Source organism: Vicugna pacos, chromosome 20 (assembly GCF_048564905.1).
Source record: "Vicugna pacos chromosome 20, VicPac4, whole genome shotgun sequence".
In the NCBI taxonomy this organism is placed as follows: domain Eukaryota; kingdom Metazoa; phylum Chordata; class Mammalia; order Artiodactyla; family Camelidae; genus Vicugna; species Vicugna pacos.
The window spans coordinates 32462780-32480859 of record NC_133006.1 but is presented as its reverse complement, the minus strand read 5'-3'; the positions used below and the strand labels follow the sequence as shown (position 1 = coordinate 32480859).

Here is an 18080-nt window from a genome sequence, read left to right as displayed (position 1 = left end):
CAGGATACAAAATCAGCATGCAAAATTCAGTTTTGTTTCTATATGCTAACAATGAACAATCTGAAAAGTAAATTAAGAAAATGATTCCAAAAATGATTCCATTAACATCAAAAAGAACAAAATACTTAGGAATTAACTAAGGAAGGAAGTGAACAACTTGTACAATGAAAAGTACAAAAAATTGCCAAAAGTAACTTAAAAAGACATAAATAAATGGAAAGACATCCCATGTTCTTAGATTGGATGAACTAATTTTGTTAATATGTCAATACTACCCAAAGTAATCTGCAGGCTCAATTCAATCCCTTTCAAAAACCCAGTAACTTTTTTTGAAAGTAGAAAAAATTCATTCTAAAAATTTTATGGAATCTCAATGGACCCCTAATAACCAAGATAATCTTGAAAAGGAACAATGTTGGCGGTCTCACACTTTCTGATTTCAAAAACTTATTACAAAACAGTAATCAAAACAGTGTGGTCCTGGTATAAAGACAGACATGCAGACCAATGTTACAGAATATAGAGCCCAGAAATAAATCCTTGCATACATGGTCAAATGATCCTTGACAAGGTGCCAAGACCACTCAACGGAGAAAAAACAGTCTCTTCCTGGAAAAACTGGATATCCACATGCAAAAGAAGAAAACTGGATCCTTATCTTACACCATACACAAAAATAAACCCAAAATGGATCAAAGACCTAAACATAAGACCCAAAACTATAAAACTCCTAGGAAATAAAAACAGGAGAAAAGCTTCAAGACATTGGTCTTAGCAATGATTTCTTGGATACAACAAGCAACAAAAGAGAAGATGTGGGACTGTATTAAACTTAAAAACTTTTGTGCACTAAAAGACACAATTAACAGAGTGAAAAAGCAACTTACAGAATGGTAGACAATATTTGCAAACCATATATATGATAAGAAATTAATATCCAGAACATATAAAGAACTCCTACAACTTAACAACAACAAAAAAATACTTAATTAAAAACTGGGCAAAGGACTTGAACAGACAGTTCTCCAAAGATGATATACAATTAGCCAACAAGCATATGAAAAGATGCTCAATAACACTAAGCATCAGAGAAATGCAAATCAAAACTGCAAGTAGATACCTCTTCACACTCATTAGGACAGCTACTATCAGAAACACAGAAAATAAATGTTGGCAGGCATGTGAAGAAGCTGGAACTCTAGGGCACTACTGATAGGAAATGTAAAATGGTGTAGCCATTGTGGAAAACACTATAGTGGTTCCTCAAAAAATTAAGAGTTACCATATGACCCAGCAACTCCACATCTGCGTACATACCCCAAAGAACTGAAAGCAGAGTTTCAAAGAGATGCATACAACCATGTTCTTAACCCAATTACTCACAGCAGTACAAGGTGGAAATAAACCAAGTGTCCATCAACAGATGAATTAATAAATGTGGTAAATATTACTCAGCCTTAAAAAGAAAATAAATTCTGATACATGCTGCAATGTGAATGAACTTTGAAGACATTCTGCTAAATGAAATAAACTAGTCACAAAAGGACAAACACTGTATGATTGTACTGATATGAGGTATGTAGAGTAGTCAAAGTCATAGAGAAGGTACGATGGTGTCTGCCAGGGGCAGGGGGTAAGGGGAAATGGGGAGTTAGTGTTAAATGTATATGCAATAATTTCTTACCAAGCTTGCTCAAGAAAGAGATACTGGCTGGAGCTTGGAAATCTACAAGTATTAGCATTTAAATCTACTGGCATCTAAAGGTTATCATATTTCAATTTCTTTGCAGCCAAGATTCATATACATATAGGTTAAAATGTTTCTTAGAAGACAAAGTATTCGAATTTTATAATATATTCTATCCAAAAAGTACTTTTTATACTTATCCATTCTCTCATCCTTGCAGCAGATTATCCTATAGGATAAAAGCAATAGGACAATTTTCTAGCTTTTGGCAGACATCTGCTAAATCTAGTATATACAGAAACTATAGAGAAAAAAGAAATCTAATATGATATACTTCTACTGGAAGGTATGCTGCTAATAACAATGCCAGTTTTTCATACTTACAGAGCTTCCCTAACCTCCAAACCAGGTCCAATAAAGGACACAATTTGAGATAATAAGACTAAACACGGCCATGCCATCTACAGATTCACATCAGCCACAAACACCCAGTTTTTTAAGTCACAAGGCATCACTCAGTCAATGTAGTCTACAACATCAATTTAATGCTAACATACTAGAGATGCCATTGTGGGGCCCTCAGAGGCCTGAACTCTTACTGAATCAATAAAAATTTAACATGTATGTTATTGGAGGTCCTCCTCATTGATCCATTCCACTAACCTAGCAGGAGAAATCTAGATCCCTAATGGCTCACCATCATTAAGACAATCAATACAAGGAGGTACACATAAGCAGAAAGCTGCAGATAACAGATCTGAAATGGGCCATTCTATAACTGTTGTTACTGCAGCATGCTATTGGAAGAATGTACAATGCTCTGCAGCTCCAGTTACTATTAATATAAAAGCCACCCTGTTAAAATTACTATTCAGTAAACAATATTCAGGACTGTTATTTTACGCTTTCAATAATTTGGCATTACTTCAGGAGTAGGTATGTCTAAGTTGTTTTGAGACTGCATTGTCAAATTTAAAGGTAATGTTTCAAATGTAAACTGGCTGTATCTAGCGAGATCTATGGTCATCATATAGGGGAGTTATCAATGGTACTTTAGTCACACATTATGTGGCGGCAAGTACTGAATTAATACTTTGAGGAAGGTTGAGGCAGACCGTGAGAAGAGAACTGTCTAGAAATTACAAATTTTAAGATAAGAGTAGGAGTCAGCTCTAAAATAAGACAGAGGGGAAAAAAATGCTATCAGGTTTTCAAAGTTAGTATCAAGAAGCTGCTCACAATTTGCTTCTAAATAATCAGAGGAGTCAGAGTGAGAAGGTGTGTGAATGAGTGTGGGAACAAAGATAACAAGGTCAGCCATTAGCTGGTTGTCTTTGAAGCTGGGTAATAGCTACACGGGGGTTCACTATACTATCTTCCTTACTTTTGTAGTTTGAAATTTTCCACAATAATTTAAATTTAGAAGTTACTCACAAAGATGTGTATAGTACACATGTAACAGAATAACATATAATACATATATAATTATATATATAAATATATATTATACATACAATAATATATATTAAGCTTAATAATATAATGAATAAAATCCAAGTTGGAATTGACCTTGGCAGACCAATGAATTAATTCCATAATTTCAATGAAAACAAAATACACACAAAAAAGAACTCTGACAGATGTAAAAATGAGAAACTGCATTTATTTCACAGCTAAACTAAATTCTTCAGTTCGTTAATCCCCACAAGCATGCTCCTTAAAATAGAAAAGGTTTCAGTCACTATAGATATATGCTGGTACACACTACAAGCCACTAATCAAAATAAACAGCAACTGGGGTCCCACTCAATGTCCAAAAAAGAGAATGACACAGAAGCAGTCAGCTTAGAGATCTACCAGATAAAATCTCAAGATGGTTGTTGGGTAATATACGTGAAAAGAAATCCTGAAAGTACAGATATTAAAACTCCCTAAGTTATCCTAATAAAAATAAGCAAGGATTTAAAGACTAAGCCAAACTGAGTATCACTGAGAAAGCTTAGATCTGCCAATTTCCCCAAAATGAGAATTATTCTTTCAGGCCCATTTCACTCTAATTTTCACTTTGAGCAAATCAAGCAGGAAAATAAGTTACTAAGTACATCAAAATTAACAGGAACACAACCACATCAATTATTCAGACAAAACAAGATTTAACACAGAATTAGAAAAAAAAATTTATAATTATGTCAAAACATGTAGTGAAAGAAAATATATATATATTGAAAAGAATATATACTTGAGAGATAAAGTGGACTTCATCAAAATTTAAAATTTTGCACATCAAAGGACACAATCAAGAAGATAAAATACAACCAACAGAATGGGAGAAAATATGTGCAAACCATATACTTATAGATAAGGGACTTAAAATCCAGAATATATAAAGATCTCTTTCAATTCAACTGTAAGTAGACAACTCAGTTAATAATGGAAACGAGGGATGTGAAAAGCTATTTCTCCAAAGATATACCAATGGCCAATAAGCACACAAAAAGATGCTCAACATCGTTAGTCATTAGGGAGATGCAAAGCAAAACCAGTTAGATACCATTTCACAATCACTAGAGTAGCTATATTTAATTTAAAAAAAGAAAAAGAAAAAGAAGTATTTGTGAGGGTGTGAAGAAACTGGATTCTTCATACATTGCCAGTGGGAAGGTAAGATGGTATAGCCACTTTAGAAAAAGTTTTTCCTGAAAATGTTAAAATTACCAGACGACCCAGAAATTCCACTCCTAGATAGGTACCCAAAAGAAAACACAACCATACAAAAACTTGCACACTAATATTCACAGCAGCACTGTTCTTAACACTCAAAAGGTAGAAACAGCCCAAATGTCCATCAACTGATGAATGGATAAATAAAATGTAGTTTATCCATGCCATGGAATATTACCTGGCAATAAAGAAGTTCTGATACATGCGATGACATGGATGAACCCTGAAAACATCTTGCTAAGTACAAGAAGCCAGTGACAAAAGACCACATATTTTATGACCCCATTTATATGAAATGCCTGGTATAGGAAAATCTTTAGATACAGAGTAGTAGGGCTGGAAGGGTGGGAGAAGGAGTGACTACTAAGGGGTATGGTATGGGATTACTCATTAGGGAGGGTGGAGGAGGTGAGAAGGATGGTGTTTAAAATGTTCTAACACTGACTGTGGTGACTGAACAACTCTGAATAAACTAAAAACCAATGAACTGTGTGCTTTAAATGAGTGAGTCTTAAGTTACATGAAATACATCTCAATAAAGGTGTAAAACATAGATATAGTGAAATAACAGAGAAATATCCCTAAATATGTCACATTTAAGGGTTACACTGAAGCTATTTAACATTTGTAAACCCCACCAAAATGCCATAAATGGATCCCCAAAATCTCAAGCTTTAAAATGCAGGGCCACTCAACGATGAGATTAATGAAATGGCTCAGCTGAGCCCGCGGCACAGAGGAAAGAGCCAACTGCAGTCACACCACACCCAGGTCTGTGTGTGGTGGGAGGCGTTGTCACACTGCTCCCTCAGTGCCAAGACCCAGAGTAAGGGCTTCACATTTACTTTTTTCAAAACCACTTACGAGGGCACAGAGGAGAATATAAATCATCTTGACCAAAGCCACATGATTAACAATTGGCAGTATAAAATTTCAAACTCAAAATCTAACAGCAGAGCTTGAACTCTTAACTGACATAGCATTTCAGCCTCCCTTAAATAAACAAAAAGCTGATAAGAAAGATATCTGACTTGAAGGTGATCATCACCCTCCTCCAACGCGGCTTCTCTACTACACAATTAGATTGACCATAGCCAAGTAACAGAAAGGTATTTTAAATTAAGACATGAAAACCTATCATTTGTAACCAAACATCCACATTCTATTTACCTTCTGTGTTACTGACTGTTGGCTCAGGAGTGACTCTCCCATCATGAATGTTAGAGCTCTCCTCGTCAGCATATAGCACATGGTCATCTTCCCTATTCTCCGGCCACTGTGGCACCTCTCTTGTGTCTGTTGAGCAGCTACATACATCTTCATTCTTGTTGAAGTATCTTTGAAGCCATCCTGGCACAATATTCTTAACAGATTCTGTAACCCTGCTAAGGATGCCCTGTTGGGGGGAAAAACATGGAAGGCAGTTTTAGAAATTTATGTTTTTTAAGTAAGTACCTATTTAGAGAATGCCATACCAAGCAAAACATAACTGTTTCCAACAAAGTTTCCTAAAGTTCAGTTACTCAAGTGAATGCTGACATAATGCATTTTACAAATTCTAGACATTATGAAATTCTACTTTTTTCTTTCCTCCATTTGCGTCCATGAGCTCCAAATGGCCATATTATTCTATCCTTAAAAAATTCTAACAGGCCATCAAATAAGCAACATAAATTTTAGATTTAGTAATAAGATATGCACTAAAATGTTATAATCCCAGACCAAAAAAATCCATCCTGATCCCAACATATTAAAAGAAGCAATATAAACAATACCTTCAACAGCTTCCCCAATTATTTTACTATACATTCTTTAAGAACAAAGATTTAGAGAAACGAAAATGAGATTTTTTTAAAAAGGCAGGCAATAAGGTAATTAAATTCAACATAATAAACTCAAGAAATAATCTAAATTTTTTGGGGGGGATGTAAAATTTCATTGTATCAAATGTGGCCTGAAAATCAAGAATTTTATTACAGTAACTTTTAAAGGGAGAGAAAGATGTGGTATAACAACTATCAGCATTATTAACATTCATCATGTCAGACAGTTCTCAGCAGTTTATACGTATTATTAAATTACTCAATTTAATCCTCACAATAACTTTATGAAATTGGTTTTAACAGCGCACTTTACAGATGAAGAGAGACAATGAAGTTAAGTAACTTGCCCAAGGTCCAAACACAACGGCTGTGGTCTATCAGGGATTAGTAAAACCAAAGGTGAAATTTGAGTACCTCCTTGTACTCTGCTTTACGCTAGGTAAAATAAGAGTAACACCGCCCCCCACTACTACCTCATAGAAATTATAATGAAGGTCAAATTAAATAATGTGAAAGCACTTCGCAGTTTACAAAATATAACAGAAACATACACTGATAATTTTACTACTAACGAGGGAAAAAAAGCTAGCAGAAACAAATGGGGGCGAAGTGACCAGTTTTAGGCAGCAATTTCCTTCACAGAGTAGTATCAGAAGGAAAAAAATAAACTGGCAGGTACAAAAAAACAGTAGCTAAAATCAAGGCAGAATACACAAATCTACCTTGGAAAGCTAACCCAAGACAAAAAGGCCTTGAAAAATACTGTCAAGAGAAAAGGTGGAAGACACCTCTGACATAGGCACTTGAACAGTATTTTCCTTATTGTTTGAAAACAATTGTGTGGAAAACAACTGGGAAATATGTAATTATTTTTCCTCTAAACAAACATTTTGAACAGACCTACAATCTAAGCTCTCTAACAATACTGAAGCAACAATCCCAGAATACTCACTACTGCAAAATACAAGTTCACTGTTTCCCTTTCCTATGCTAAGGTTACATAGTATTAGTTCCTTTGGAAAGAAAGATTATGTGTCTACTTTAAGATTGAATATTTATAAAAAATATACTTATTATTTTACTCATATTTAAATATTTATTTACCCCCTCTCATATTCCAAAAGACTCAAGTGCTTTCAAGATACGACATTAGTTTAAAAAAGAAAAAACTTAAGATAAACTTGATATGAAGTGACAAGTTAGCTAAAGCACTCTAGCAAGAATTTAGTGTCAAGTCTTCTGTGGACTACCTCTGAAGTGTTTAGCTACTAAAAGTAGCAGAGATTCCTGTGATCCCTACCCACCTAAGAGACAAGTACAGAACAATTTAAAATTAACGCCAGACTTAACAAAAGGCCATTTGTGTGGCAGCATTAGATGCTGTGGAGAGCAATTAGTAAAAACTGAACAGTCAAAATGCATACAATAAAGTTCATCCACTGAAACTCATGAATTTTCCTTGGAGACCTTCTCTTTCCTAAACTAAAACGTAACCAATTTAACCTCAGCCCACAGCAGGTTAGTACAAGAAAATTACAGTGTGAGAGAGGAATTAGCAGTGGCACAATGAATGACAGCTTGAAGCATGCTTGAGCTTCAAAGTAAAAACAAACACAGATGATAAAATTGACCTGTAACCATTATTAAAAAGAAATATCCCTATACTTCAATATACCGCTATAGGGTAAATGACCTGAAGTCATAAAAAAAAGTTAAATTAAGCTCAGTGTACCCTCATGCTAGTGGTTCCCAAGATGCGGTCCCTTCACCATTTACATCTGCATCACCTAAGGCCCTACCCCAGCCCTACTAAATTCAGGAGGTAGGGCTCACCTGTTCTAACAAACCCTCCCAAGAGATTCTGATGTATGCTATAGTTGGAGAACCACTATTCTAGAGAGATTAGGTAATTAGACACATTTCAGAAAATTACAACACATTTTAGACAGAAATCCTTCTATAAGAGGTGAATAAAATTATGTATACTTAAATCTTAATGTTCAGTTATCTGGAAAACATACATGTGAAGCACTAGTTAGACAATAATTCAAATATATCATAAAATACTCTAAAATGAATCAGAAAAACAAATCTTACAGTGGACTGTGCTGAACACAATGTAGCTTATGTAACTATTTCCCCAGTGTTTCCCAAACTTTAGCCATGATTTTTACTTGTGCTATTAATGCTTTTCTTTCTATCCATTTATTTTATTTCTCTTAATAAACAATAAAATCTATCAAATCACAGATGTGATGTCGCACCAGTCTTCACTTCCCATTTCCTAACTCTACTCTTGATTGGCTATCTCATCAAATTGGCTTCTGGTAGGCTTGGTCCATGAGAGATTCTGGAGGACATCAGGTATTAGAGGATGGGAGGAAAGACAAGTCTTTCTTCCTGTGCTCCCTCTCTGCTCAAGTGCCCCATCCTTAAAATGACAGCTCCAGCCAGGCCTTTCCCCCACGCCAGTGACATGATTTCTGCCCTTTATCCGTCCACCCCGGGGATGGTAACAGCTTCCCACTGTTGCTACTCTCTGGGCATCCTGCTGTCCTATGTGTATTCCTTATCTCTGAATAGACTCTTTCTTAAAGATATTTCAGATGAACCATCTGGAGTGAACTGTTTCTTGCTAGGTCCTTAACTGATACAGCACTGTACTTGTCAAATGTGTTTTTTAATTAACATGAAAATTTTGAAAATCAGTCCACATATCAGTTAGATTCATCTTCTTCAGCAACAATGGAACACATGCACCACACTTGGGGAGGCACCTGTATTACTCAAAAGATACATTCACCCTGTATCTCTGTCAAACAGTACATAAATGGACCAGGGAAGAGGCTTATCCTGGTGAATATTTTAGCATCTTTAACTCACAGGGGTAAAAGCAAACACTGTTTTCTTCATTCAATTCACTTAATATTATTGATTGCATATTCCATATCAGACAAGATCACTGGGGATATAGCAGGGAACAAGTTCCTGCCCTCTGGAAGCTTAAGATTCTAAGTTAGGGAGACAAAAAGTGAAAGACTCAAACATAGAAGTGTCCTTGGCACATGCTGTCCAAGCTTCTGGTAAACTTGTTTACAAATGTGAAATCTAATAAACCTGTTAACTATGACTTAACTATTTAAAATCCTTTAAAATTCCACTTTATGAATATATATATATATTCATGTATGACTGAAAAACTGTGCTGTACACCAGAAATTGACACAACATTGTAAACTGATTATAACTCAATAAAATTTTTTTAAAAATCCCCTTTAATCATGAGTGTGTGCACACGTCCATGTGAGAATCTATGTGTAATCTTTTGTTCTGTAGCTCATCTAGTCACTACAAAGGGACTAAAGCAGCAGTTCTCAAATTGCAGTCTTCAAACCAGCACTGGTGTCAGTCATCTAAGAGTATGTTAGAAATGCAAATTTGCTTTAACAAGCTATTAAGGTGATTCTTATGCAAATTAAGTTTGAGAACCACTGTACTAAAGTCATCTAAAAACTCAGTGACAGGTTTCCCAATTAAGGCTATGATAAACATAACCCTGAGTACAAGCTTAACTACAAGATAAACTATTTCCTTGATTACCTCATTATCAAATGTCATGCCATCATATCAACTTTTATAAATATCTACTTTATAATAAGAATTCTGGAAAATCAAACATAGAAGTAAACAGAAGTAAAACATAAAAGGCTACCTTTAAATCTATTTTACTTTCAGTTAAAGACTTAACACATTTATAGTACATATCCAACTACCAGATATTTGAGGTTTAAAAAAGTGCTAGGGAAAAGAAATCTGATTATGCATAGAATTGGGTAGACTATAAAGAGGTAAAGGACCCTGTCTATCAGATAAATTACCCTGCCTGGTAATTTTTATGAATTTCAAAGTACCAAAGGTAAGACTTCAGCCACTAAAGGAAAACAGAGAAAGGGAGCTAGAAAGGGGGAAAAATTGTTTTCTTACAGAAGAAAAAGTTCCTTTGACTCTTACCAAAGGTCTACCTTTTCAGGAGTTATTGAGATAACATGCTTCAGATCTTCACAGAAAGGGGGCAAGTCAGCTTCCCATATGGACCCAAAGAAAGAATGCTTTGTGATATTAAAAACAAATAAAACCTTGAGACGTAAACAGAGACATACTGAGTAAAGGTCTACTAAGGAGTGAATACTCAAGTCCTACTTTATCAGATTAGTTCCCTTCCTACTTTCAGAGGATTCAGTGGTAAGCATAACTGCTTTTATTATAACTTAATGTAAGTTTCCTAGAGAAAATCTTCTCTAATCCTCCAAGTCTGGGACAGTCACTCACCTTTATGCACCATCAGTGCCCTGCACTCCCTATACAATGGCAATTTGTCAAATGGGATGGTAATTACAGTCTATCACCTCCACTAGACGATCAGCTGGTGTATGATTTTAACTTATCTACAACTGCACTAGCCAACCAATTTCTTATTCCCACATATGAATATGTGACAGGTTTCAATAAAGGACATCAGTAATTCTAGAACTCAAAAAAAATAAGTAACACATTTGTTTGGTACAATGGTTTCAGCTTAAGCAAGTATTTTTGTTGCCACACTAATAAGTCTTTCCTCCAAAAAAACAACTTGTAAAGCTATCCAAGAGTATGAGAAAATTGAGCCATCCCCTGGAATGATAAATAACACAAAGCCAACTAAATGAGAGAAGTAGAAAGGTAGTCAAAGAAAGAAAAATTAATGAAGGGCTTATAAAAAAGCAACAAAACAAATGGGGCATTAAAATCTTAAAAATACTCCTCATAGTCCTAAAGTCTACACCAGACGATCCTAAGTAATAAGCTAAGTGGCTACAAATAAAACAATTCTGAAAATTACCAGGTCATTACACCTTTCCACCAATATTCTGTGCCCAGTGAAAATGGTTTTAATTAGTGACATCAGACCAAAGTCTTCATTTTACTTCAAACTTCTGCCTCATCAGAGGACTTTCCAGGAAATGGTGACAACACATGGGCTTTTTTGTCATTTATCTTATCAGAAAAATTGGTGAGTAAATTGATAAACTATCACACACCAGGGCCTCTCATCACAAACAAAAATCTACTTTGCATTAAACAATTTAATACTTGGATTTATTTTCCTATACACTTAAGTGACTGGCATTTCTAGTTTAAGGTTTGGCCTCATCACTCAAGAAACAAATCCTCAAATCCAATAGGAGCCTATAAAAGGTGAACTTGGTTACACAAAGGAAAAAAAGCTCTACTAAGAAGCAGCAAAATTCAGAAACAATAAATATTTATATCAAAAGGTTCTACTTAAATACAACAATTTCAAATGAGTCCTTACTATACATGCCAAGCCCTGTTCTAAGAGCTTTACTTACATTATCTCATTTAACTCTCACAATTTCCACTTTACAGATGAGTAAATTAAGCAGAGAGAACTTTTCCAAGTCCTGGCAGAGAAGGGATTCAAACCCAGATACTCTAACTGTATTATAGCACATTTTCCTATCAACTATTTCCATTTCTATTTCCACTGATAGTAATAATTAAGCATCTAGGATAAAGCAAACAAAGATAAAATAAAATCAAAACTACTTAGTGACTTCTGAAATCAGTTAAGTATTCAACTTTTAAATATTCTACCTTTTCAAAACTGAGAACACTCTTTAGCCATCAAATACCAACCAGGACACATTTATTTGGGACAAAGTATCATATAGAAGCTACCAAAACAGAAAAAAACTACAGGCAAGGATCAGACAAACCATCATCTACGGGCCAAATTCAGCCCTCAGCCTTTTGTACAGACTTCAAACTGAGAATGATCTTTACATTTCTCAAAGGGTTATAAAAACCAAAGAACTTGCAGCAACAAAACCTAAAATATTCACTATCTGGCCCTTTACAGAAAAGTTTGCAGACTCCTGATCTAAGGTACTAGACAAAAGGGGTTTCCTCCCCCTTTTTTTTGAAACAGCTAGATACAGAAACTGACTTGTAAGACAAACTACAACCAAGAAGATAAAGGGGCAAAAACAAGTAGCTCTCCTCTCACCAGGAGGTGGCAGTAGATTCTTCCAGAGGCAAGGTTCTGGTTTGCCCATGGGCTCAAGTTTTTGGTGGTGGCTAGCAAGAAAAGCAGCTTGACCTCTCCAGAGCTGACTTTCTGGGCCTGACCATCTGCACAAAAAGGAAATGGGAAAGGAGACTGAACAGGTGACAAGAACTAACCACATCCTCTTTAGCAACCTGTTCACTCCCAACTAGAATAATGATACCATTTCTTAAAGGCATCTGGGCTAAGAGTTAGGGAGTAGGGACGAAGGCAAGTAAAAATGATCAACTGATCATTCCGCGCTGTTTTTCACTTTCACTTCTACAATTCTTATATTACTACTCCTCAGTTAGTTGAGTAAGACAATGAATTTTTTGTCTCCGTAACTTCAAGCAAGATGCCATTTTAAAGATCAGAAGTTAAAAGGGGGAAAAAAATGTAAACTTTAGATATACCTCAGCAGAGCAAAACCAGAAGTCAAAACAGGAAATTACAAGTCAGTTGAACACATGCAGAAGTCACAGGTACTGCATGACTGCACAAGCCGGTCGGTCTGACAGGCGATGGCAAACATCCATTAACCGACAGTGCCAGACTTCTCATTCCAACCCTCTGCTACAAAATCCAAAACTTCATTTTCGCTCAGAAACCACTAGACATTTAACCAAATAATATTAGTACAAAACATGCCATGTCATGAAGCTCCCTGCTATTCATGATGACTCAGCAGCTGCTGCAAAACAGAGATGGCAGCCTGGGACAGTGGACAGCAGGCAGGTAGTCTCCAAGTTCACAAACGTCCCAGTAAGGACTAAAGAGTCTTTACTTTAAGATTTAAAAAGATCCTTAAATAGAGTATTCTTTTGTTTATTCCTAGACAATTTCCTTTGAGAGTATCTGCCAATATTAGCACCTGCGGTGTTGATTAAGAAACCCCTAGACATCTTTAATGTCAATTCAAAAGCTAAAAATGTACTTTTTCAATTAAATGGCTGGAACAAAAAGCTGAAAAAGTATTTTAGACAGGGGGAAATGATAAATTATCAAGCTCTAAAACAAAGCTGCACAGCCTGAAATCGTATCAGCTCTAAGGCAATTTGGGTCACAGGTGTTATGCTGTTAAGGCATCATCTTCCCCCAATTAGATTTTTCCCTGAGTACACTTAAATAGAAGGCGTGATTATAGCTTTTGCCACCCGGAATATATGAGCTCCTTTCTAAACTGTTCAGACCATCCAACGATCTGTATTTACAACATTTCAATTTTTATGTAGTAACTTTATTTTAAGGAAATCTAAGAAAGCACTCAAAGACATTTATTCTTCAGGAAAAACAGAAAGCATGTGTCTAACTTCCATTCTACAAAAGGATTACGTTAAATGGCCAGGCTTGTGACCTGAATTCTAATCTTAAATCTGCTGCACCCCTGCTCCTCACAAAGAAATCTGAAAATCAAACACCTTCCGGATATATCTGGGCGAAGATGGTGGGAGGTAACAGTAATGCCAAGACTTATAACCATTAGTAGAGAGCGACTTATTATTCTAAATCACAATTTTTACTATTAAGAAATTGCTCTCCAATCTTTACTTTTAAAATTCTGTTTTTAATGATACAATAATACCACCACCAAACTTGTTAGAAGTGTTCAATATTCATAATCATCTGCGATAAAGCAGACGAGGAAGTCTACCTTAAACAGTAGGCAACAAATCATCAGATCCTTTTACTACACTTTTTTTTAACAAGACACACTTACTTCCCACTTTAGCATCGAGAAGTTTTAGAAATGACTTTTATCAAAACGTTTTTAACATTTTCCTATCTAATCCCCATAACCAACAAGTAAATATTTTAAAAAAGTAAATTCCTCAGAATCAAATTACGGTTAGGACAAACGCCTTTTCATAATTTCAAACACCCACACGTGCGCAAGGTGGTTAAATTATAAGACCACCAACATTCCTGGAGTGTCAAAAGTACCTAAATTTCTAGAATACGCCCCATAATTTAAAATATTTTATGCATGAGATCAGAACTGGAGTCCCGGTCAAGTATGCATAATGGCCAATTTTAGCCTCCAAGATAAAAGGTGGGGAGGGAGCAAAAATGGGGAGGTAAGAGTCTCGCGATGGAAAAAAAAACGTAAGTGTGGAGAGGGACTTTCAAAAATGCCCCAGTGCCACTAACTATAACCCGGTTAAGGGGGGAAAAAAATCTAAGTCAACGCTCTCAGATCGGGGAGGGACACAGGAAGGGGAGATGGAGAATTAATTAATAGGTTTGAGACTAAGTTATTCCACTTTCCGTGTAACAGCGCCCCCACCAACCCCCAGGTGCCCCGGAGGCAGATTCCCCCGGGGCAGCCCCCTCCTCACACACGTTGAAACGCGGGAGACTACAAAACAGCAAGCGTAGGGGCCTCCAGCCACATCTTTTCTTTTCTCTCTCGAAAGGACGTAAGTAATACCCTCAAACCCCCAATCCCCGCCAAAATGTAAAGACTCCTAGGCCCATCGTGGCCTAGGATTTCTGTTCCCGCCCTGCGCAGGCCGGGGGAAAGCCCCAGGCCGAGAGGGCTGGAGAGAGGCGGCCCGAACCACACGTGTGCGCCGCAAGGTTGGCCTGTCTCAGCCCACTTCCCGTTGCCGCCCCAGCGGCCTGAGATCCCGCCGCCTCGCTCCGGCCTGCCCTCAGGCCCTCCCGTCCGCTCCACGTGGGGCGCCAGGGCCCCTCTCCGCCCGTTCACTCCCGCCAACTTCCCCACCGGTTAGGCCCCCACGGCGTCGCAGTCCCGTACCTGGTGCTGTTGTCGCCCCTGCTGGTAAGGCTTAATTGGCCCCTGGTGGCAACGCCGCGTCCGGATCTTGCCGCCACCGCCCCCTCCTATGCCTCCGGCTCCCGAGGCCATGGCGGAGCCTCCGCGGCTTCCCCCTCCGGGGCGGGTAAGGGGGCGGGAGAGGCAGAGGCGGCCTTAGAGCCTCCCCCCGCCCGGCCCCAGCCCAAAAGTCCGCCCGCGCTGCCCACACAGTGGGACACGGGCACACCGGGGACCGCGGGGCTGCGAGCAAGAGCGGAGGGAGAATGCGCGCTGGCGGCAGGGAAGGGGGTGGCGGCGACAGAGGCCGAGGAGCTGGCTCCGGTCCGGCAGCCTCCCGCGGACCCCCGCCTCTGTGTATGTCACCGTCTCTATGGAGATCCCCCGCAGAGGACAGCCCGAGCGGCTCCAGGCGCTGCTTAGGCCTAACTCAACCGCCGGCTGATGGGGATCCTTCTTCCTTCGCCCTAGCCGTAGCTGCCGCAGTTGAAGCCGCCGGCGCCGCCCGCCTACCCCTCCCCTTTCCGCACAGCGCCCGCCCCGCCGTCGTCGTCGTCCCTGCAGTCGCCGCTGTTGCGTCTATTGCCGCTGCTAAGGCCGCCGCTGCGGTCGCGAGCCAGAACGCCGTCACCCGTCAGCGCCCGTCGGGTTTGCATCATCACGCTGCGACCCGTTGATAGGCGAGGAGGAAGGAAGGGCTGGGCGAGCTCGCGCGCTTGGCCGCGCGGGCCGCTGGGAAACGTAGTTCAGCGGAAGAAGGCGCATTCTCAGAAAGGAGGACGCGGAAGTTGATCCGCGGTTCGCCGCAGAGGCAGAAAGCCGGGGATTCCATTCCTCTTACTGCTGTTGACTATAAACTTAGACTTTGAAATAGAGATTTAACGCGAAAACAGCAACGTCCTCCCTCCTCTGCTTCTCCCCGTGGTTAGTAAAGCGGGCAGAAAGTAAGCAGATAGTAAAATCACAGACAGGAGCCGACAATATCTTATAAAAAAGAAAAAAAACTGGTTGAAAATACAATGTCCATGATCTAATTTAAGCCTAATATATAATTAGAAAATACATACAGTTACATTAATGTTCCCTTAATATATAAGGGCTTTGTTGTCAAATACACAAGGGCTAGAATTCTGGCTCCGCCACTCCGCAAGTTTGACCTTGGGTAAGTCAAAACCTTACTCCCCTATAAAATGTAAACTTTAAAATCCACCTTTTAGACCTGTTGTGATCATCTGTGTGGAGCACTTAGTATATTTCCCAGCATACAGGAAATGCGATAAATGGTTACCTACGGCAGTCAGCTCACAGTAAGTGGTATATTACCAGTAATAAAAGTACATATATTTTTGCTCCAAATAGAAGGCATTATAGTTAGGAAAGTGATTAAGTGAGCTAGGCTCAAAGACTAAATCCACAAAGTACAGGGATTGTAAGAGTTGACCTTTAGAAAGATCTTGGTGATCCTGTGGTGCAGCCTTCATTCAGTGGACAAGACGGGTCCAGAGAATTCAGGTGGCATGTTCGGGGACACAGCTGGGCAGTCAAAGCCAGGACTAGAACCCAGCTTTTCTGTAAGAGTTGAAACAAGTAACCAAATGTTTAGGGAGAAAATCTACTACTGTGAAAAAAACAAAGGCTTAATGTTCTGTTTAAGACAATTTTAAAGCTTATAAATAGCTTTGGAGTCAAATAGACTTAATTTTAAATCTATCACTTACTAGCTGTGTAGACTTGGGGAAGTTACTGATCCTCTTTCTAAGTTTCAGTTTCCTCATCTGCAAATAGAATGATTAACCTCAACAAATTGGTGGTTCTGATGATAGGGTTAATATATATATGTATAGTTCAAAATAACAGTTTACATAGAAAGCATCTAATATCACCAATTATCAGATACAAATAATTAACTTCCACACTTTTATACCATCTTTACCACCAAGCTACACTATTTCAATCATGATATTAATCATATAAGTCAAATGTGAAGCCAAATTTACAGTAACTTGGAATTTATAGTACATTCCAGCACTTAAGGAACCATGCTGTATCAAGCATAGTTTACAGAACCAGTGACACCTCTGACTATAACCACCAAGACTATAATCCTGAGACTAAAGTCATATCCTGACAGCTCTTGTCCCAGTGTGCTAGAGTCCTCGGAGAGAATCTGCTGGTCTTGATTCACTGGCAAGGAAGTGCCCAGATCAGAAACTTGCCCTCCCTGACTCCTAGATGGAATGGCCTGGCAGGCATCTTTCTTCATACCTGTCACAGTTGGTGGCTGCCAAGGTACATTATAAACTTTTTTCTCTGTTCTTCTAAGGGGAAAAAAAGGCTGTAAAAAATTTCCAAATATAATGGACAAAATTAGTCTACTTTCTTTTGTGCGTTGGTGTCCCAGCTTCATGCCCCACTCTACCACTAACTCCTTACGAGACTCTCCAGGTATACAAGCTCTTCCCCTGAAGCAATTCATCCTTCTTCAGTACAACTGTATGTCTTTCACAATTCTTAGCTAGGTGTGTGACAAGCAGGGTAAAGTAATTCTTAATAAGCGAAGTCCCAGGAAAGATCTGCACCTGAATCTTTCATTGCGCTACAGATATAGGAGAGTGAACTGTAGCCACAGCCCATTTGTCCTTTTCACCAAACTCAGAATTTCCAGCACAGGAGAGTGGACTGGCTGAGACTCAGAAATCATTCCTTTCTTGGAGACTTATTGGGTGCCTAGGACAACATTCATATCCCAGTTTTGAAAGGAAAAGAACATGCAAAAGAGCTGGGCCAAACTCAGGCAAAACATCAGAATAGAAAATCAGTAAGCTTCAGGGAGATAAGGAAAAATCTACATCCTCCTTTAGCCTTGATCTCAATTGTTGACCTCACTTTATGATGATTTCTTTGAAGTAAAACAATATATGAGGGAACAGTAATACATTGGTCCCACGTTCAAGTGACTGAGTT

The 18080-nt window shown here is 38.5% G+C and overlaps 1 protein-coding gene and 1 non-coding gene across 8 annotated transcripts in view; one reads left to right on the top strand and one right to left on the bottom strand.

The window, feature by feature from the left end:
• NUP153 (nucleoporin 153) overlaps nucleotides 1-18080 on the bottom strand; it is a 76530-nt gene that overhangs the window by 47805 nt on the left and 10645 nt on the right. For 4 of the 7 annotated variants that reach the window (XM_072945618.1, XM_072945617.1, XM_072945619.1 and 1 more), the window contains exons 4-5: nucleotides 12299-12423; nucleotides 5579-5804 (exon numbers count right to left, since the gene is read on the bottom strand). In XM_072945618.1, the coding sequence (XP_072801719.1) occupies nucleotides 5579-5804; nucleotides 12299-12423 (351 nt within the window). Of the gene's footprint in view, nucleotides 1-5578; nucleotides 5805-12298; nucleotides 12424-15098; nucleotides 15740-16834; nucleotides 16892-18080 lie in introns of those variants that run through there. The other 3 variants (XM_072945621.1, XM_006198616.3, XM_015234654.3) reach the window with 3 other exon arrangements.
• LOC116284520 (small nucleolar RNA SNORA3/SNORA45 family) lies at nucleotides 17221-17332 on the top strand. The gene has a single exon (XR_004194307.1). It is a non-coding gene; the product is annotated as a small nucleolar RNA SNORA3/SNORA45 family (small nucleolar RNA).